Genomic DNA, 20414 nt, shown 5'->3' with positions numbered 1-20414 from the left:
TGTTGGTATAGTGGCTAGCAGAGCTCCCTTCTAAGCATTTGACCAGGGTTCGATTCCCAGCCAATGCATCTCTATGATCAATATGTCCTGGACATGGTGGCTGAACATTTTAGGGTTACTGTCTTAAATAAACAACGTGCTCTTTCATTGGAAAAATAGTGTACTTGGATCGCCGCAAATGTCTTGCGAATGATCAAAGTTGTGCCTTTGGAGGTAGATCCCAAATTTTGTGGCTACTTGCATTGTCTCACTTATCTCAATATCACATTTGAGTTCTACAACAGCATGGGAACAACGTGGCAGTTGTTTTCCATGTGCTTAATGAAGGTTCCACCGAGACTTGAACTCGGATCACTGGATTCAAAGTCCAAAGTGCTGACCTTTACACCATGGAACCAAGCTCTTTAATTGCCTAGTTGTGGTTGAAGGTAAATCTGTCAGTTCCCAATGTTACGCGCTGACTTACATTTCAGTTCATTCAATTTTTGTGTCATCATGCCAGGCTCTTTTTGTGCATTGGTGGTATAGTGGTGAGCATAGCTGCCTTCCAAGCAGTTGACCTGGGTTCGATTCCCAGCCAATGCATCTCTATGATCAATATGTCCTGGACATGGTGGCTGAACATTTTAGGGTTACTGTCTTAAATAAACAACGTGTTCTTCCGTTGGAAAAATAGTGTACTTGGATCGCCGCAAATGTCTTGCGAATGATCAAAGTTGTGCCTTTGGAGGTTGATGCCAAATTTTGTGGCTACTTGCATTGTCTCACATATCTCCATATCCCATTTGAGTTTCACAACAGCATGGGAACAACGTGGCAGTTGTTTTCCATGTGCATAATGAAGGTTCCACCGAGACTTGAACTCGGATCCAGAGTGCTGACCATTACACCATGGAACCGAGCACTTTAGTTTGCTTGTTATGGATGAAGGTACTTGTGATAGTTCCCAATGTTACACACTGACTTACATTTCAGTTCATTCAATTTTTGTGTCATCATGCCAGGTTCTTTTTGTGCATTGGTGGTATAGTGGTGAGCATAGCTGCCTTCCAAGCAGTTGACCTGGGTTTGATTCCCAGCCAATGCATCTCTATGATCAATATGTCCTGGACATGGTGGCTGAACATTTTAGGGTTACTGTCTTAAATATACAACGTGTTCTTCCGTTGGAAAAATAGTGTACTTGGATCGCCGCAAATGTCTTGCGAATGATCAAAGTTGTGCCTTTGGAGGTTGACGCCAAATTTTGTGGCTACTTGCATTGTCTCACTTATCTATATATCACATTTGAGTTTCACAACAGCATGGGAACAACATGGCAGTTGTTCTCCACGTGCTTAATGAAGGTTCCACCGAGACTTGAACTCGGATCACTGGATTCAGAGTCCAAGGTGCTGACCATTACACCATGGAACCAAGCTCTTTAATTGCCTTGTTGTGGTTGAAGGTAAATCTGTCAGTTCCCAATGTTACGCGCTGACTTACATTTCAGTTCATTCAATTTTTGTGTCATCATGCCAGGCTCTTTTTGTGCATTGGTGGTATAGTGGTGAGCATAGCTGCCTTCCAAGCAGTTGACCTGGGTTCGATTCCCAGCCAATGCATCTCTACGATCAGTACGTCCACTTATGTCCGAGACATGGTGAATCAACGTTTTAGGGTTACTCTGCTTAGCTTCTGAGTTCAGACAAACTCAGGGGCAAACAGTGTGGTGTGGCCGTAAGCTGAAAAGGTTGCTGGAGAGAACTATAGTGTTTATTATTCAGCATTTAAAAAGGCTTTTAGCACCTAGTATTCCCAGGAGGTCTCCCATCCAAATACTGACTAGGCCCGACTCTGCTTAACTTCTGAGATCGAACGAGAGCAGGCGCAATCAGAGTGGTGTGGCCGTAAGCTGCATAGGAAGCGGCCAAAGTGAGTTTTATTGATCTGGAGAGAACTGAAGTTGTAATTATTAGGCATAAAAAAGGCCTACAGCACCTGCTCGTCCCAGGAGGTCTCCTTTGGAAATACTGACCAGGCCCAACTCTGCTTAGCTTCTGAGATCGAACGAGATCTGGCGCAATCAGAGTGGTGTGGCCGTAAGCTACAAAGGAAGTGGCCAAAGTGAGTTTTATTGATCCCGAGAGTGGTGGTAGAGCGCTTGCATGGCATGCGAGAGGCAGTGGGATCGATGCCGGCATTCTCCACCTCTCTGAAAGACTTTATTTTCTGATATTGTGGCGCAGAGGGGAATTAGCTCAAGTGGTAGAGCGCTTGCTTTGCGTGCGAGAGGCAGTGGGATCGATGCCCACATTCTCCAAGTGACTTTGGCTCCTACTCTTATTTGGAAGTATGAGCATTATGGGACTTCTTGCACCAGTTGAGCTGAAGACAGCAACCATGTTTTTATTCCACCAAAACTTGGAGTAGAAACAGTAGAATCACTGTTGTTTAACAAATGAATCATGGAAGAGCAAGACATTTCAGACTTTTCTTGCTTGAAATGAGCAATTTCTAATCTTGAAAGTGCATTTTGCTTGGGTCTTGAGCTCAATGGTGCACATTATGCCCATGACATGGCAGACCAAAGCAAAGTGGACTGCGACGAGGATGGGATTCGAACCCACGCGTGCATAGCACAATGGATTAGCAGTCCATCGCCTTAACCACTCGGCCATCTCGTCGTCTCAACGCCCTTGCGTGAAAGGTCTGATCCAGTTCACCTTCCAAACTGATTATACAGGTCTGAAATGTTTGGAAAAGTGTGGCGGGGGTAGAGGAGGAGATATAGGCGTCTCCATCCTGACAAATAAAGGACTCTTGGGGAATTAGCTCAAATGGTAGAGCGCTCGCTTAGCATGCGAGAAGTAGCGGGATCGATACCTGTATTCTCCACCTCTCTGAAAGACTTTATTTTCTGATACTGATGGAAAACAAGTTTGTTGTTTAAAGTGTCCTCCGCAAATTGGGCAGGATCAGGGAGCATCTTGTTGCACTGGCTGCTGGCCTACCCTATCTTCATTGGATCCCAGTGGAGTCCACAAAGTATTTCAAAGATTGCAACTACCAAATGTCACCATAAAATTCAGTTCCAGGGCCATTTTTTGTGTGTGTTTTTATGGGCCTGAAAAGTTGAAAAAAGCATGAAATAGCGGGTAGGAGAATAGGCGGGTAGGAGAAGGCCTGGCACGTTGATCCATTGCCCTCTTGTGCAGAGGGGAATTAGCTCAAGTGGTGCAGTGCTTGCTTGGCACGCGAGAGGCAGTGGGATCGATGCCCACATTCTCCACCTCTTTGAAAGACTTTCTTTTCTGATATTGAGAGAAAACAAGTTTGTTGTTTAAAGTGTCGTCCGCTAATTGGGGAGGATCAGGGCCCATGTTGTCGCAATGGCTGCTCAGACTTAAACCTTCCAAAGTGATTATACCGGTCTGGAATGTTTGGAGAAGTGTGAACTGGCGGGTGTAGAGGAGGAGATATAGGCGGCTCTTCCCTGAGCCTTCAACCGATTGTGGGGAATTAGCTCAAATGGTAGAGCGCTCGCTTAGCATGCGAGAAGTAGCGGGATCGATGCCCGCATTCTCCACCTCTTTGAAATACTTTGTTTTCTGATATTGAGAGGAAACAAGTTTGTTGTTTAAAGTGTCGTCCGCTAATTGGGGAGGATCAGGGCCCATGTTGTCGCAATGGCTGCTCAGACGTCGCATTATGGGACTTCTTCCAAAGTGATTATACCGGTCTGGAATGTTTGGAAAATTGTGAACTGGCGGGGGTAGAGGAGGAGATATAGGCGGCTCTTCCCTGAGCCTTAAACCAATTTTGGGGAATTAGCTCAAATGGTAGAGCGCTTGCTTCGCATGCGAGAAGTAGTGGGATCGATGCCTGCATTCTCCACCTCTTTGAAAGACTTTGTTTTCTGATATTGAGAGGAAAACAAGCTTGTTGTTTAAAGGTTCCTCCGCTAATCGGGCATGATCAGGGAGCATGTTGTCGCAATGGCTTCAGAGAATCATCGAGCATGTTGTCGCAATGGCTGCTGGCCTACCCTGTCTTCATTGGATCCCAGTGGAGTCCACAAAGTATTGCAAAGATTGCAACTACCAAATGTCACCATAAAATTCAGTTGCAGGCCATTTTTTGTGTGTTTTTTATGGGCCTGGAAAGTTGAAAAAAGCGTGAAATAGCGGGTAGGAGAAGAGGCGGGTAGGAGGAGGCCTGGCACGTTGATCCATTGCCCTCTTGTGCAGAGGGGAATTAGCTCAAGTGGTAGAGTGCTTGCTTTGCATGCGAGAGGCAGTGGGATCGATGCCCTCATTCTCCAAGTTGCTTTGGCTCATACTCTTATTTGGAAGTATGAGCATTATGGGACTTCTTGCACCAGTTGAGCTGAAGACAGCAACCGCATTTTTATTCCACCAAAACTTGGAGTAGAAACAGTAGAATCACTGTTGTTTAACAAATGAATCATGGAAGAGCAAGACATTTTAGACTTTTCTTGCTTGAAATGAGCAATTTCTAATCTTGAAACTGCATTTTGCTTGGGTCTTGAGCTCAATGGTGCACATTATGCCCATGACATGGCAGACCAAAGCAAAGTGCAACGAGGATGGGATTGGAACCCACGCGTGCATAGCACAATGGATTAGCAGTCCATCGCCTTAACCACTCGGCCACCTCGTCGTCTCAATGCCCTTGCGTGAAAGGTCCGGTCCAGTTCACCTTCCAAACTGATTATACAGGTCCGGAATGTTTGGAGAAGTGTGAACTGGTGGGGGTAGAGGAGGAGATATAGGTGGCTCTTCCATGAGTCTTAACCCAATTGTGGGGAATTAGCTCAAATGGTAGAGCGCTCGCTTAGCATGCGAGAAGTAGTGGGATCGATGCCCGCATTCTCCAAGTGGCTTTAGCTCCTACTCTTATTTGGAAGTATGAGCATTATGGGACTTCTTGCACCAGTTGAGCTGAAGACAGCAACTGTGTTTTTATTCCACCAAAACTTGGAGTAGAAACAGTAGAATCACTGTTGTTTAACAAATGAATCATGGAAGAGCAAGACATTTCAGACTTTTCTTGCTTGAAATGAGCAATTTCTAATCTTGAAACTGCAATTTGCTTGGGTCTTGAGCTCAATGGTGCACATTACACCCATGACATGGCAGACCAAAGCAGAGTGGCCTGCGACGAGGATGGGATTCGAACCCACGCGTGCATAGCACAATGGATTAGCAGTCCATCGCCTTAACCACTCGGCCACCTCGTCGTCTCAGTGCCCTTGCGTGAAAGGTCCGATCCAGTTCACCTTCCAAACTGATTATACAGGTCTGGAATGTTTGGAAAAGTGTGACCTGGCGGGGGTAGAGGAGGAGATATAGGCGTCTCTCTTGAGAACAGGCAGGTAGGAGGAGGCCTGGCACGTTGATCCGTTGCACTTTTCAGCAGAGGGGAATTAACTCAAGTGGTAGAGTGCTTTCTTTGCATGCGAGAGGCAGTGTGATTGATGCCCACATTCTCCAAGTGACTTTGGCTCCTACTCTTATTTGGAAGTATGAGCATTATGGGACTTCTTGCACCAGTTGAGCTGAAGACAGCAACCGCGTTTTTATTCAGTTCCAGGCCATTTTTTGTGTTTTTTCGGCCTGGGAAGTATAAAAAAGCGTTAAATAGCGGGTACTAATCACTATACGATCACGGCCACATGCTTATTTTTTAACACAAAAACCAGCTCACACATCATTCAGCCTTTTTACAGCTGTAAATATACTGGAATTAATAGTTATCAGAGCAGGAACTTGAAAAACTAGCATCAAGCTATACCATTGTTCAAGAATTGTTTGAAGTTCAGGTGCAACTTCAAATGTTCAGAGTAGATGTCAGATTAGATTTTTACAGTATTATACAGGGACTTGTTGTACCAGGATTAACAAGCTAAAGAACTGCACAAGCTAGCCAGGAGTCGAACCTAGAATCTTCAGATCCGTAGTCAGACGCATTATCCATTGCGCAACTAACCCTACGGTGATACTTTTGCTGTAAATTCCATGATGTTCCAGCATTTCATGCAAACTGTTGTGAGTTTTATTTGCTGAACAGATGGAGAACTGCCTTTTTACAGCTGTAAATCTACTGGAATTAATAGTTATTAGAGCAGGAACTTTAAAAACTAGCATCAAGCTATATCATCGTTCAAGAATTGTTTTAAACTGAGGTGAAAATTCACATGTTCAGAGTAGACGTCAGATGAGTTTTTTTTACAGTGTTATACAGGGACTTGTTGGACCAGGATCAATCTGTGAACAAGCTAAAGAACAGCACGTGCTAGCCAGGAGTCAAACCTAGAATCTTCTGAACCGTAGTCAGACGCATTATCCATCGCGCCACTAGCCCTACAGTCATATGTTTGCTGTAAATTCTATGATGTGCCAGCATTTCATGCAAACTGTTGTGAGTTTTATTTGCTGAACAGATGGAGAACTTCAGACTGGTGTAGCCGGAAAGCATAAGGCTTCACGCAGAAAACACGACTGAAGCTGTCAAGTTTGACAATGTGTGAAGTAAGACGAATGTCAGAGTACAACAAGAATAGCTTAAACAAGACCAACATGCAGCCGTGACCCGGATTCGAAACGGGGTTGCTGCGACCACAACGCAGAGTACTACCACTATACGATCACATGACTATATCTTAACGTAAAAACCAGCTCACACATCATTCAGCCTTTTTACAGCTGTAAATCTAATGGAATCAATAGTTATTAGAGGAGGAACTTTAAAAACTAGCATCATGCTATATAATCGTTCAAGAATTGTTTGAAACTAAGGTGAAAATTCACATGTTCAGAGTAGACGTCAGATGAGGTTTTTTTACAGTGTTATACAGGGACTTGTTGGACCAGGATCAATCTGTGAACAAGCTAAAGAACTGCACGTAAATTTTATGATGTTCCAGTATTTCACGCAAACTGTTGTGAGTTTTATTTGCTGAACAGATGGAGAACTCCGGACTGGTGTAGCCGGAAAGCATAAGGCTTCACGCAGAAAACACGATTGAAGCTGTCAAGTTTGACACTGTGTGAAGTAAGACGAATGTCAGAGTACAACAAGAATAGCTTAAACAAGACCAACATGCAGCCGTGACCCGGATTCCAAACGGGGTTGCTGCGACCACAACGCAGAGTACTAACCACTATACGATCACGGCCACATGACTATTTCTTAATGTAAAAACCAGCTCACACATCATTCAGCCTTTTTACAGCTGTAAATCTAATGGAATCAATAGTTATTAGAGCAGGAACTTTAAAAACTAGCATCAAGCTATATCATCGTTCAAGAATTGTTTGAAACTACGGTGCAACTTCAAATGTTCAGAGCAGACGTCAGATGAGGTTTTTTTACAGTGTTATACAGGGACTTGTTGAACCAGGATCAATCTGTGAACAAGCTAAAGAACTGCACGAGCTAGCCAGGAGTTGAACCTAGAATCTTCTGATCCGTAGTCAGACAAGTTAGCCATTGCGCCACTAGCCCTACATTGCCACTTTTGCTGTAAATTTCATGACGTGCCAGCATTTCATGCAAACTGTTGTGAGTTTTATTTGCTGAACATATGGAGAACTCCGGACTGGTGTAGCCGGAAAGCATAAGGCTTCACGCAGAAAACACGACTGAAGCTGTCAAGTTTGACACTGTGTGAAGTAAGACGAATGTCAGAGTACAACAAGAATAGCTTAAACAAGACCAACGTGCTGCCATGACCCGGATTCAAACCGGGGTTGCTGCGACCACAACGCAGAGTACTAACCACTATACGATCACGGCCACATGACTATTGCTTAATGTAAAAACCAGCTCACACATCATTCAGCCTTTTTACAGCTGTAAATCTAATGGAATCAATAGTTATTAGAGCAGGAACTTTAAAAACTAGCATCAAGCTATATCATCGTTCAAGAATTGTTTGAAACTACGGTGCAACTTCAAATGTTCAGAGCAGACGTCAGATGAGGTTTTTTTACAGTGTTATACAGGGACTTGTTGGACCAGGATCAATCTGTGAACAAGCTAAAGAACTGCACGAGCTAGCCAGGAGCCACATGTCTTGCTGAACATTGGCTGAAGATTTTAGGGTTACTGTCTTAAATAAACAACGTGTTCTTCCGTTGGAAAAATAGCGTACTTGGATCACCGCAAATGTCTTGCGAATGATCAAAGTTGTGCCTTTGGAGGTTGACGCCAAATTTTGTGGCTACTTGCATTGTCTCACTTATCTCTATATCACATTTGAGTTTCACAACAGCATGGGAACAATGTGGCAGTGGTTTTCCATGTGCATAAAGAAGGTTCCAACGAGACTTGAACTCAGATCACTGGATTCAAAGTCCAAAGTGCTGACCTTTACACCATGGAACCAAGCTCTTTAATTGCCTTGTTGTGGTTGAAGGTAAATCTGTCAGTTCCCAATGTTACACATTGACTTACATTTCAGTTCATTCAATTTTTGTGTCATCATGCCAGGCTCTTTTCGTGCATTGGTGGTATAGTGGTGAGCATAGCTGCCTTCCAAGCAGTTGACTTGGGTTCGATTCCCAGCCAATGCATCTCTACGATCAGTACGTCCACTTATGTCCGAGACATGGTGAATCAACATTTTAGGGTTACTCTGCTTAGCTTCTGAGTTCAGACAAACTCAGGGGCAAACAGTGTGGTGTGGCCGTAAGCTGAAAAGGTTGCGCAAAAGTGACTTTTATTGACCTGGGGAGAACTGGATTTTTAATTATTAAGCATAGAAAAAGATAACAGCACCTGGTATTCCCAGGAGGTCTCCCACCCAAGTACTGGCCAAGCCCAACTCCGCTTAACTTCTCAGAGCTGACGAGATCAGGCGCAATCAGAGTGGTGTGGCCGTAAGCTGCATAGGAAGCGGACAAGGTGAGTTTTATTGACCTGGAGAGAACTAGAGTGTTTCTTATTCGGCATTTAAAAAAGCTTATCGGACCTGGTATTCCCAGGAGGTCTCCCACCCAAGTACAACTCCGCTTAACTTCCGAGATCAGGGGCAATCAGAGTGGTGTGGCCGTAAGCTGCATAGGAAGCGGACAAGGTGAGTTTTATTGACCTGGAGAGAACTAGAGTGTTTCTTATTCGGCATTTAAAAAAGCTTCTAGCACCTGGTATTCCCAGGAGGTCTCCCAATCAAGTACTGACCAGGCCCAACTCTGCTTAGCTTCTGAGATCGAACGAGATCAGGCGCAATCAGAGTTGTGTGGCTGTAAGCCACAAAGGAAGCGGCCAAAGTGAGTTTTATTGACCTGGAGAGAACTAGAGTGTTTATTGTTCGGCATTTAAAATAGCTTATAGCACCTGGTATTCCCAGGAGGTCTCCCAATCAAGTACTGACCAGGCCCAACTCTGCTTAGCTTCTGAGATCGAACGAGATCTGGCGCAATCAGAGTGGTGTGGCCGTAAGCTACAAAGGAAGTGGCCAAAGTGAGTTTTATTGATCCCGAGAGTGGTGGTAGAGCGCTTGCTTGGCATGCGAGAGGCAGTGGGATCGATGCCTGCATTCTCCACCTCTCTGAAAGACTTTATTTTCTGATACTGATGGAAAACAAGTTTGTTGTTTAAAGTGTCCTCCGCAAATTGGGCAGGATCAGGGAGCATCTTGTTGCAGTGGCTGCTGGCCTACCCTATCTTCATTGGATCCCAGTGGAGTCCACAAAGTATTGCAAAGATTGCAACTACCAAATGTCACCATAAAATTCAGTTCCAGGCCATTTTTTGTGTGTTTTTTATGGGCCTGGAAAGTTGAAAAAAGCGTGAAATAGCGGGTAGGAGAATAGGCGGGTAGGAGAAGGCCTGGCACGTTGATCCATTGCCCTCTTGTGCAGAGGGGAATTAGCTCAAGTGGTAAAGTGCTTGCTTCGCATGTGAGAGGCAGTGGGATCGATGCCCACATTCTCCACCTCTTTGAAAGACTTTGTTTTCTGATATTGAGAGGAAAACAAGCTTGTTGTGAGCTAGGAGAATAGGCGGGTAGGAGGAGGCCTGGCACGTTGATCCATTGCCCTCTTGTGCAGAGGGGAATTAGCGTGGTATCAAGTGGTAGAGCGCTTGCTTTGCATGCGAGAGGCAGTGGGATCGATGCCCACATTCTCCAAGTGACTTTGGCTCATACTCTAATGTGGAAGATTTGGAAGTATGAGCATTATGGGACTTCTTGCACCAGTTGAGCTGAAGACAGCAACTGCATTTTTATTCCACCAAAACTTGGAGTAGAAACAGTAGAATCACTGTTGTTTAACAAATGAATCATGGAAGAGCAAGACATTTTAGACTTTTCTTGCTTGAAATAAGCAATTTCTAATCTTGAAACTGCATTTTGCTTGGGTCTTGAGCTCAATGGTGCACATTATGCCCATGACATGGCAGACCAAAGCAAAGTGGACTGCGACGAGGATGGGATTCGAACCCACGCATGCATAGCACAATGGATTAGCAGTCCATCGCCTTAACCACTCGGCCACCTCGTCGTCTCAACGCCCTTGCGTGAAAGGTCCGGTCCAGTTCACCTTCCAAACTGATTATACAGGTCTGGAATGTTTGGAAAAGTGTGACCTGGCGGGGGTGGGGTGGGAGAGATAGTTGGCTCTACCCTGAGACCTAAACTACTAGTGGGGAATTAGCTCAAATGGTAGAGAGCTTGCGAGAAGTAGTGGGATTGGTGCCCACATTCTCCACCTCTTTGAAAAACTTCATTTTTTGATATTGACAGAAAACAAATTTGTTGTTGAAAGTGTCCTCCGCTAGTCGGGCAGGATCAGGGAGCATCTTGTTGCAATAGCTGCTGGCCTACCCTATCTTCATTGGTTCCCAGCGGAGTCCACAAAGTGTAGCAAAGATTGCAACTACAAAATGTCACCGTAAAATTCAGTTCCAAGCCATTTTTTTGTGTTTTTCATGGGCCTGGAAAGATTAAAAAAGCGTTAAATAGCGGGTAGGAGGTGGCTAGGCACGTTAATCAATGCCACCCTTAAGCAGAGGGGAATTAGCTCAATTTTCTCTTCATTGTTGCGTCAGACTATACACCAGATGTTTTACGGTTAACCCCTGACCTCTGACCTGTTGTTTTGGTTTCCACAGAAACAGAGATAGTCTTTGTAAGATGCTTCTTGTCTCATGAGAATCTGCCCGGTACAGTTAGAAACCCCACAATGTCAAGGTGTGTCTGTGGCTCTTTCTTTTGTTCTTCAAAGCAGTGATGTGCAATATTTTAAAGACGACAGTATATGTGCACGCATCGCTCTTCACTGTCACTCAGATCGACTGAGCTACGACACAACAAACACACATGTTGTGTGCAGAGAAATATTGTTTCCCATGTATAGAATTCATTTGTAGTTTATATGCAGTACTCAGATTTCACAATACATTTACAAACATATGCATTATCAATCTTATTAGTGGTGATGGTGGCTTACTGCACAAATTATCATAAAAGAAAACAAACTGATAATCTTGTGGATAAGTGCAGACCCATTTTACATTTGGACGTGACTCATTCCATAAATCTCCATGTAATGTGCATTGAGCAACTGACCACATGTCAAAGTAATGTGAGCCAGCCCTCTTTATTAGCACGTACATGTTACCTGAAACCCCAACACGTTGCTCCGGAGTGACCAGTAGAGGGCGCCAGCGGACTGTCTGTAATACTTAGAGAATATTGGTTGAGTAGCACATTCACAGATACATTTATCTCATCATTTCATTTTGATATCTTGTAATGACTCTCAAATGTTTAAAGTAAAAACACAAATGTGCCTTGTAATTATTTTCTATGTATTTCATTTATGTTCATTTTTAAATAAGCTATAGCAGTATTATGAACATGATAATAATGATATTAATTAATTAAGTTCCCACATTGTTTCCCTCTTATTATGATATTGTTTCTTATTATGATATTGTTTCTAATATATATATATATATATATATATATATATATATATATATATATATATATATATATATATATATATATATATGTATGTAAAGACATATCTAGAAAGACATTGAGTAAATAAACGGTATAAATACTGTACATCCAGGTTACATGAACATACTGTATTCTATGTGACAAATTAAATTTGCGGAGCTTCTTCAGGACGTTCCGCACCAACTTCTCTGCTGCAGGGTGCTACCTATTGCCGACCCCGCCAGATGCAAGGGAAGGCTGTCTGGTGCTTTATCAGTCCTGACAGACATAAAGGTTTTACAATCCTGCAGCAAACAGGCTGTCAGTCTCAATCCGAGTCGCTGTCCTCATCCCTCTGCCAGTATCTTCTGAAGGATCTGAGGCCTGACGTGGAGGACGCAGACTCTTTGTAGTCCTCTTCTCTGGTCCTCTTGGAGAACAATCCGAGGCCTGACGTGGAGGGAGCAGACTCTTCTGACCTCTGGGGGCACCGCGTCATCTTCATCTTCTTCTTTCACCTCCTCCTTTTCTACCACTTCTTCATCTTCTTCTTCCTCCTCTTCGTCTGCTTCCACTTCTTGTGAAAAGGAGCCGTATGCGGAATCTTTGCTCTCTCAGTCTTCCTCGTCTTCCTCGTCGTCCCACCTACAAACTACAAATGTTTCGTTGCTGCTGCTGTAAAGTGATCAAACTGCTGTAAAGTGATGAAACTTCTGTATTTGATATTCTCTCTGTGGTGTTGAACTGCAGCTTCAGCCCTCATTCTTATATTTTACTTCAGTTAAAGAAGATTTATTGAAAGAGTTAAACTGGAAAGAGCTCTTCAGTCTGAGTCATGATTCTGAATATCATCTCTTTAATTAATTATTTTGTTCCATGACAATGAAACACTATCAAGTTGTGTGGTGTTTCATAAACTGTTGTCTGCATATTCTTATGATCAGATTATAATCTTCATATAAACCATCACAGCATAATGGGATATGAGACACATATATATGACACACAACGTTAGTGGGATAACGTATTTAATTCTGCATGTTTCAAACTGAACAAACAGTCGATGTGATGATCCTGCAGACAGACAGGAGGAGACAGAGACTGTGCTCACCTCTCTTTTGAGTCTTTTGCTCAAGTTTTATGTCTCATTAAACATTATTATAATCAAAACATAATCAAATGCAAAAACTCAAAATAAAATTCATGTTAATTCACAATATGCAGATAATAGTCTGCTTTCATATCAAAGAAAATAAATCAAGACACATAACTTTTATGATACACTTGATGAAATCTTTATTGTATTAAATGTTGAAAGCATCAACACAAGCAGGAAGACGTTCATGTAGAAACATGTCATGAGAGAAAGAGAACCAGAGAGAGAGAGTTACAGAGTGAGACTGAGAGCAGTAGCAGACTGGAACCAGTAGCAGAGTCCCAGTGAGGCAGCTCAGGACTGGGAACACTGGTCTCTCCTCAGTGTCTCTGAGAGCGGAGTCTGGGAGCCCTGGCTGGCCTCACAGGTCACAGAGCCCACCTTCCTCCACTGGTCTGCAGGGAGCCTCAGGGTGCTGCTCCAGCTGTAGCGGCCGTCCTTCTCCAGCACCCCGAGACTGCTGCTCTCCTCCCAGCTGCTGCTGCTGCTGCTGCTGCTGCCGTCCACCTTCCAGGCCAGACTCCAGTCTGAGGGAAAGCCCTTGTTGGCCAGGCACATGAGCGTGGCCTTCCCCTGCTGCAGCTCCTCAATGGAGGGGGGCAGCACCGTCAGGGTGGGACGGACATCACCTAGGAGACACCAATCAGCTTAGAGGACGGGGACCACACAGCTGTCAATCAAGCACCACGTGGACACCTTTACTGTGAGAGAGTTGGTTTTCTCCTTTAAGGAGTTTCTGCCAGATGTTTGTTCTGCTCCACCAGTCACTCACTCACACATTGTTTCACTTCCCTTTAAGAAGCCTCTCATGCAGATCAGCACAGAGAGAATCATCGTACAGAACCACCAGAAATATATCAAACTACACTGAGATGAAACACCAAGACGTGGCCCAATATTACAACTGCATCACTGAAAACCTTAAAGAAACATTACTTTTGAATGTTTAGTCAGAAGTTTCTGATGTGGATGTCAGTCGAGATTCAAAAGTGTTTAAAATATTTACAAAATTTGCAACACTATTTGACACAATGTAGAAGATTTTACACATCATGAAATACCATCTTCATCTTTACTCTGTTCAATTTGATTTGAATCCTAATTTTTTATTAGGGTTTAAAATTAAATATTATTCTCGTTATTTTTTTAAAAAAAGAATTCAAGTTTTATCTGTTTTAAATTTAAAGTTGTTTAAATTTCAGGACGACATGAACGTGTAAAGACAAGTTTAGTGAAGCTGCTCTGAGTTAGTCTCCATGATAAAGGTGGAGATATAAAAACACTAAACATATTTTAAATATAAACAAAGTATTTTATCTGCCTCAAACATCCTCAAACTGAATTTAAAACACAACTTTACGAAATGATATTTAGTAATTTAGTGCAGAAACTTACTTCCAACATCCAGTCTGGTTCCTCCACCAAAAGTCCACCACAGTGACACAAAGTCATTGAGCCGTCGTACAAAAACCGTCTCTGTGACTCTGACTGACTGAACTACATCTACAAGCACTCAAGAAACTACTTCAGCATTAAAGTTGGAGGAAATGATTTATTCTACAGTTTAAAGTTTTACTTTTGAAACAACATGTTTCTGTACTTTCTGTTGCTGAAGTGAACTTTGTTTCTTTGTGCAACATTTTTGATGAAAATGTCGTCCATAAAAATTCAAAGAAAACTATTTTTCCTACATTGTTGAATATAATAATGAATACAAAGACAGTTGACTTCTGAAAAAATAAAAATGGTAAACATTTGACTTACTTCCAACATTCAGTCTGGTTCCTCCACCGAACGTCAACCACAGTGACACAAAGTCATTGAGCCGCCGTACAAAAACCTCTCAGTGTAGAGAGACACGGCTCTCTGACTCTGACACCAACAAACTCACCAAACTCAGTCACAGTTTACACACTTCATGTAAGAACTGGTCCAGATGTTTAAACCTGAGTCAGTAATGATACATATGAATTTAACAATGTATTCATTAAATGTTCAACATCTATGAGCAACATTTTTTTTATCATCATTTTTTTCATTGTTTATTTTACAGGGACAAATACACACTGACCAACAGTAAAACTGTAAGTGAGCCAGAGAGGCTAATTTTCATCTGCTGTCCCTGGCTAGTCTTTTTAATTACAATAACACAAAACTAATTCACAGATCTAATTCATTCAATATGTATTCATATAAAACACTAGAGGCAAAAAATACATAAACACCAAACAAGACAAATACACATTTGCACTGAATAGACAGGCAGGACAAACAGCACATTAATGTTTGCACATCCGATGGGCAACAAGCCATTCCCTGAGGCCGTGTTTGAACTTTTTGTACATTTTTTTTGTTCGTATGTTTGATGGAAGAGCATTCAATGAGTTTGCTGATTTAATGGAAATATATTCCTAAAGACAAACATGTATTCCTGCCAATTGTTAATAATAGTGTTTGTGGTACACTATAATAAATAAATTGGCATTTTGTTTAAATTTGTACCAAAGTGATGTTGATTTGTGTTTTAGTGAATCAGGAGGATTTTACAAAACATCCATCCATCCATCCATTTTCCGCCGCTTATCCGGGGTCGGGTCGCGGTGGCAGCACACCCAGCAGACCGACCCAGGCTTCCCTCTCACCCGCAACATTTTCCAGCTCGTTCTGGGGGACCCCGAGACGTTCCCAGGCCAGCCGGGAGATATAATCCCTCCAGCGTGTCCTGGGTCTTCCCCGGGGCCTCTTCCCAGTTGGACGTGCCTGGAAAACCTCTAATGGGAGGCGTCCAGGAGGCATCCGAATTAGATGCCCGAACCACCTCAGCTGACTCCTTTCGATACGAAGGAGCAGCGGCTCGACTCCAAGCTCCCCCCTGATGTCCGAGCTCCTTACCCTATCTCTAAGGCTGAGCCCGGCCACCCTACGGAGGAAGCTCATTTCGGCCGCTTGTATCCGCGACCTCGTTCTTTCGGTCACGACCCAGAGTTCGTGACCATAGGTGAGGGTTGGAACGTAGACCGACCAGTAAATAGAGAGCTTCGCCTTCCGACTTAGCTCCCTCTTCACCAAGACGGACCGGTACAGCGCCTGTTTTACTGCTGCAGCCGCACCGATCCGCCTGTCGATCTCTCGCTCCACCTTACCCTCACTCGTGAACAAGACCCCGAGGTACTTGAACTCCTTCGCTTGGGGCAGGCATGTTGTCCCCACCTGAAGGGAGCAATCCACCGGTTTCCGGCAGAGAACCATGGCCTCGGATTTGGAGGCGCTAACCCTCATCCCTGCCGCTTCACACTCGGCTGCAAAACGCCCCAGCGACTGCTGGAGGTCACGTTCCGAGGAAGCAAACAGGACCACATCATCTGCAAACAGCAGAGAGGCGATCCCGAGGCCCCCGAACCGGATTTCCTCCGCCCCCCGGCTGCGCCTAGAAATCCTGTCCATGAAGGTCACAAACAGGACCGGTGATAAAGGGCAGCCCTGGCGGAGGCCAACACCCACCGGGAACGTGTCTGACTTAATACCGAGGATACGGACACAACTCCTACTGCAGGCGTATAGAGACCGAATAGCCCGTGCCAACGGATCCGGCACCCCGTACTCCTGCAGCACCCCCCACAGAACCCCCCGAGGGACCCGGTCGAAAGCCTTCTCCAAGTCCACAAAGCACATGTAGACTGGTTGGGCAAACTCCCAAGACCCCTCCAGTAGTCCCGCAAGGGTAAAGAGCTGGTCCACTGTTCCACGACCGGGACGGAATCCGCACTGCTCCTCTTGAATCCGAGGTTCGACAAGCGGTCGGAGTCTCCTTTCCAGCACCCTGGCATAAGCTTTTCCCGGGAGGCTGAGTAGTGTGATACCACGATAGTTCGAGCACACTCTCCGGTCCCCCTTCTTGAAAATGGGAACCACCACCCCGGTCTGCCAGTCCATGGGCACTGTTCCCGACCCCCATGCGACACTGAAAAGGCGTGTCAGCCAAGACAGCCCAGCAATGTCCAGCGCTTTCAGCATCTCAGGGCGGATTTCATCCACCCCCGGCGCCTTGCCACCAAGAAGCTCTTTAACTACCTTAGTGACCTCTGCCAGGGATATGGCTGCACCCACCCCAAGGTCTTCAGGCACTGCCCCCTCCCCAGGGGACATGTTGGCCGGGTTTAGGAGTTCCTCAAAGTGCTCTTTCCACCGTCCGACGATGTCCCCAGTCCGAGTCAGCAGTTCCCCTCCCCCGCTGAGAACAGCCTGGGGTAGGCCCTGCTTTCCCTTTCTGATCCGCCGGATGGTTTGCCAGAACCTCTTTGAGGCCAACCGAAAGTCCTTCTCCATGGCCTCCCCGAACTCTTCCCATGACCGAGTTTTAGCATCCGCTACCGCCGCAGCTGCAGCCCTCTTGGCCTGCCGGTACCCATCAGCTGCTTCAGGAGACCCCTGGGCCAACCAGGCCCGAAAGGCCTCCTTCTTCAACTTGACGGCTTCCCTCACCCCCGGTGTTTTACAAAACATTCTTGAATAAAATGTTTTCTTCAAAATGTATTTGTCAAATGTTAGACATCTATGAGAAATATTAACTTGTCTTTCAGTAAAATTAATTGATGATTGATCAAGTTATTCCTGAAGAAAAACATGTATTCCTGCTAAATGTCAATAATGGTCATACATGCATGTTTCTTGTACACTATAATACATAAATAAACAATATTTGTTTAAATTTGTCCTACAACGAGAATGAATTGTGTGGTAGTGAATTAGGAGGATTTTACAAAACATTCTAAAATAAAATGTTTCCTCTAAACTCAAACTAAAGACTGAAATGAGCTCCGACACATTCCTGATCAATACTCTGATGAAGTGATTGATCCATTGATCATCAGCATCATCAGAGTCATCAAGTCCCTGTTGGAGTCCGTCAGAGCATTTCCATAGAGAGCCACTTTGCATCAGCAGCACCATGCTCCAGTGCTCTGGGAGACTTTATAGTCCTGAGAGTTGGACACTGGATGACTGACAGCTGTCCTTCATCACAGCAGAAGACACAGAAATCCTCCTCATCAAAAACATGACTTTGATCTGCGTCCTCATGTGGACTCTCCTCTGCTGCTGCTTCACAGGTAAAGTCCAGAGAATCAAACTCCTCTCCTCTATGAACATCGTCCCTCTGAAGTGAAGCCGACTAAACCGTGACGCTGCTTTATGTCTTTGTCTCTGTGTCCTCAGAGTCCAGAGGACAGGTCACAGTGACTCAGCCTGGAGCAGTGAGCTCTGCTGTGGGAGGCTCCGTCTCCATCTCGTGTCACACCAGTCAGGATGTTTATTACAATAACCCATATCACTATCTACACTGGTACCAACAGAGAGATGGAGAAGCTCCTAAACTGCTTATTTATCTTGCTAGCACTCGACAATCAGGGATTCCAGCTCGTTTTACAGGCAGTGGATCAAACTCTGACTTCACTCTGACCATCAGTGGAGTCCAGACTGAAGATGCAGCAGTTTACTACTGTCAGAGTTTTCACGTTATCAACAGTCAGTGGGTGTTCACACAGTGAAAAAGCGTCGTACAAAAACCTCCCTCAGTCAGACTGAACAGAAACTGAACTGACTGCTGCAGCTGGAAGCTACTGAAGAGACTGATACACTTCACTGAAGACACACACACACACACACACACACACACACACACACACACACACACACACACACACACACACACACACGATCACACAATAAAATGCACGAACATCTCAGACTTCTCATCTCACAGTCTCACATCAATAAATCAGTTTGTTTGCAGATGACAGACGTTTATACGTCACAAAATCTTCATTCCTTTGTTCAGTTCCTTGAGTTGATCAATAATCAAAGTAGGTTTTCTCTCCACACTCACTCCTCTAGTATATGAACATCAAAGTTGAATCTACAAATTAAATCCTCTGACTGAGAGAAATAAAAGACACACATTTAAACAGTTCATCCAAATTATCAGAAATATTTTCTCAACTTTGCAGAATATTCTTATTTGAGTAGCCTACTGACAGTTATACTGATACTTTAATATATAATGGATATTAATTCATTATATTTATAGTGCTCAAAGATTTGAACAAAATCTGAAAAACTTCCCATGCAACAACTAAAGTCCTGGTTGTTTTTATTGGAAGTACTTTGTGTTAAAATAATAGACCTCATCAAACCCATTGTGATGCAGCAGTTATGCACAGTGCCACAACACATTACACTTATTTGTTACATTCAAGACAAGGACAAGGTTTTCTATTAGACTTGTTATTTCATATAAAACCAAGAAAGTTGCTTATTTGTTAAAAAGTCCAAGTGACAAAGTATGTGTGAGAAAGGTCACCCATCACCTGAAACAGAGAAGGAATGATCATTAAAGTTTTTTGTTGCATTTTTTATTCAACACAATAATTGTGTATATAGAATTTGAATATGAACAAAAATACACATTGGAGACGTGACAAATACTATTTAGTTTAATAGGTTTTAATAATTAAACACAATCAACATCAACCAAACCGCCAATGTAAACCATCAAAGGTTCTTTATTCCTCAACACTTCATATCAGATGCTTTAAACAGCGCGAGCCGTCACCAGTGAGGAGGAACCACCCTGACGTGTTGAGGACAGCTACACTTCACTGACTCTGTGTGTTTGCATATGTGTCCTGCCTCTCTGCTGCCAGCCGTTAAGAGGCCAGTGTTGATCAGTGGCTGTCCAGGCCTTTCAGAGACACTGACACGCCGGCAGCACGATGATGATGTCACTGACTCTACTGCTGAGCACCCTGGGGCTCCTTGTTCAGGGTGAGACTCTCTTGTGAACACGTTGGTTCCCCAGCACCATGTTCTGCTGTGATGGAGAACCACTGGAACAAGCAGCATTGACCTTCTTCCATCTGTTCTCCGGGTTAAAGAAATGAGACTCTTCTGTTGGGATGTTGATCATCTTTCTCCAAACTGGATTTGTCTCAATAACCCTTCTGCTCTTCTTCATGTTTTCAGATTCATCAGGAGAAATCCTCCTGACTCAGTCCCCTGGATCTCAGTCTGTTGCTCCAGGACAGACTGTCTCCATCAGATGTAAAGCCAGTACAAGTGTTGGTAGCTGGCTTCACTGGTACCTTCAGAAACAAGGAGAAGCTCCTAAACTCTTGATTTATGCAGCAACAAATCGTCAGTCTGGAGTTTCAAATCGTTTCAGTGGAAGTGGATCTGGAACTGACTTCACTTTGACCATCAGTGGAGTTCAGACTGAAGATGCAGGAGATTATTATTGTCAGCAGG

General features: G+C 44.0%; 11 non-coding genes, 4 pseudogenes and 1 gene segment (V, D, J or C); 4 read left to right on the top strand and 12 right to left on the bottom strand.

The window, feature by feature from the left end:
- Window positions 1-325: 325 nt before the first annotated feature.
- On the bottom strand, window positions 326-397 carry trnaq-uug (transfer RNA glutamine (anticodon UUG)). The gene has a single exon. It is a non-coding gene; the product is annotated as a tRNA-Gln (tRNA).
- Window positions 398-513: 116 nt separating this feature from the next.
- On the top strand, window positions 514-585 carry trnag-ucc (transfer RNA glycine (anticodon UCC)). Its single transcript has one exon. It is a non-coding gene; the product is annotated as a tRNA-Gly (tRNA).
- Window positions 586-1015: 430 nt separating this feature from the next.
- trnag-ucc (transfer RNA glycine (anticodon UCC)) lies at window positions 1016-1087 on the top strand. The gene has a single exon. It is a non-coding gene; the product is annotated as a tRNA-Gly (tRNA).
- Window positions 1088-1344: 257 nt separating this feature from the next.
- trnaq-cug (transfer RNA glutamine (anticodon CUG)) lies at window positions 1345-1416 on the bottom strand. Its single transcript has one exon. It is a non-coding gene; the product is annotated as a tRNA-Gln (tRNA).
- Window positions 1417-1532: 116 nt separating this feature from the next.
- Window positions 1533-1604, top strand: trnag-ucc (transfer RNA glycine (anticodon UCC)). Its single transcript has one exon. It is a non-coding gene; the product is annotated as a tRNA-Gly (tRNA).
- A 172-nt stretch (window positions 1605-1776) lies between these two features.
- On the bottom strand, window positions 1777-1895 carry LOC137797442 (5S ribosomal RNA; annotated as a pseudogene).
- Window positions 1896-1968: 73 nt separating this feature from the next.
- On the bottom strand, window positions 1969-2087 carry LOC137797721 (5S ribosomal RNA; annotated as a pseudogene).
- Window positions 2088-2584: 497 nt separating this feature from the next.
- trnas-gcu (transfer RNA serine (anticodon GCU)) lies at window positions 2585-2666 on the bottom strand. Its single transcript has one exon. It is a non-coding gene; the product is annotated as a tRNA-Ser (tRNA).
- A 1914-nt stretch (window positions 2667-4580) lies between these two features.
- Window positions 4581-4662, bottom strand: trnas-gcu (transfer RNA serine (anticodon GCU)). The gene has a single exon. It is a non-coding gene; the product is annotated as a tRNA-Ser (tRNA).
- Window positions 4663-5160: 498 nt separating this feature from the next.
- trnas-gcu (transfer RNA serine (anticodon GCU)) lies at window positions 5161-5242 on the bottom strand. The gene has a single exon. It is a non-coding gene; the product is annotated as a tRNA-Ser (tRNA).
- Window positions 5243-8507: 3265 nt separating this feature from the next.
- trnag-ucc (transfer RNA glycine (anticodon UCC)) lies at window positions 8508-8579 on the top strand. Its single transcript has one exon. It is a non-coding gene; the product is annotated as a tRNA-Gly (tRNA).
- Window positions 8580-8772: 193 nt separating this feature from the next.
- On the bottom strand, window positions 8773-8891 carry LOC137797507 (5S ribosomal RNA; annotated as a pseudogene).
- A 246-nt stretch (window positions 8892-9137) lies between these two features.
- On the bottom strand, window positions 9138-9256 carry LOC137797447 (5S ribosomal RNA; annotated as a pseudogene).
- Window positions 9257-9330: 74 nt separating this feature from the next.
- Window positions 9331-9449, bottom strand: LOC137797014 (5S ribosomal RNA). The gene has a single exon (XR_011078625.1). It is a non-coding gene; the product is annotated as a 5S ribosomal RNA (ribosomal RNA).
- Window positions 9450-10429: 980 nt separating this feature from the next.
- trnas-gcu (transfer RNA serine (anticodon GCU)) lies at window positions 10430-10511 on the bottom strand. Its single transcript has one exon. It is a non-coding gene; the product is annotated as a tRNA-Ser (tRNA).
- Window positions 10512-13247: 2736 nt separating this feature from the next.
- LOC137796489 (Ig kappa-b4 chain C region-like) lies at window positions 13248-14539 on the bottom strand. The segment is given in 2 exon segments: window positions 13248-13741; window positions 14508-14539. A coding segment is annotated over 1 exon segment (264 nt).
- Between the last annotated feature and the right edge of the window lie 5875 nt (window positions 14540-20414).

The sequence above is a fragment of the Clinocottus analis genome, unplaced genomic scaffold (genome assembly GCF_023055335.1).
Source record: "Clinocottus analis isolate CAN_PGR_092001 unplaced genomic scaffold, fCliAna1.0.p SCAF_3, whole genome shotgun sequence".
NCBI lineage: Eukaryota > Metazoa > Chordata > Actinopteri > Perciformes > Cottidae > Clinocottus > Clinocottus analis.
The sequence above is the reverse complement of the archived record's forward strand: the minus strand, read 5'-3'. Positions and strand labels throughout refer to the sequence as shown.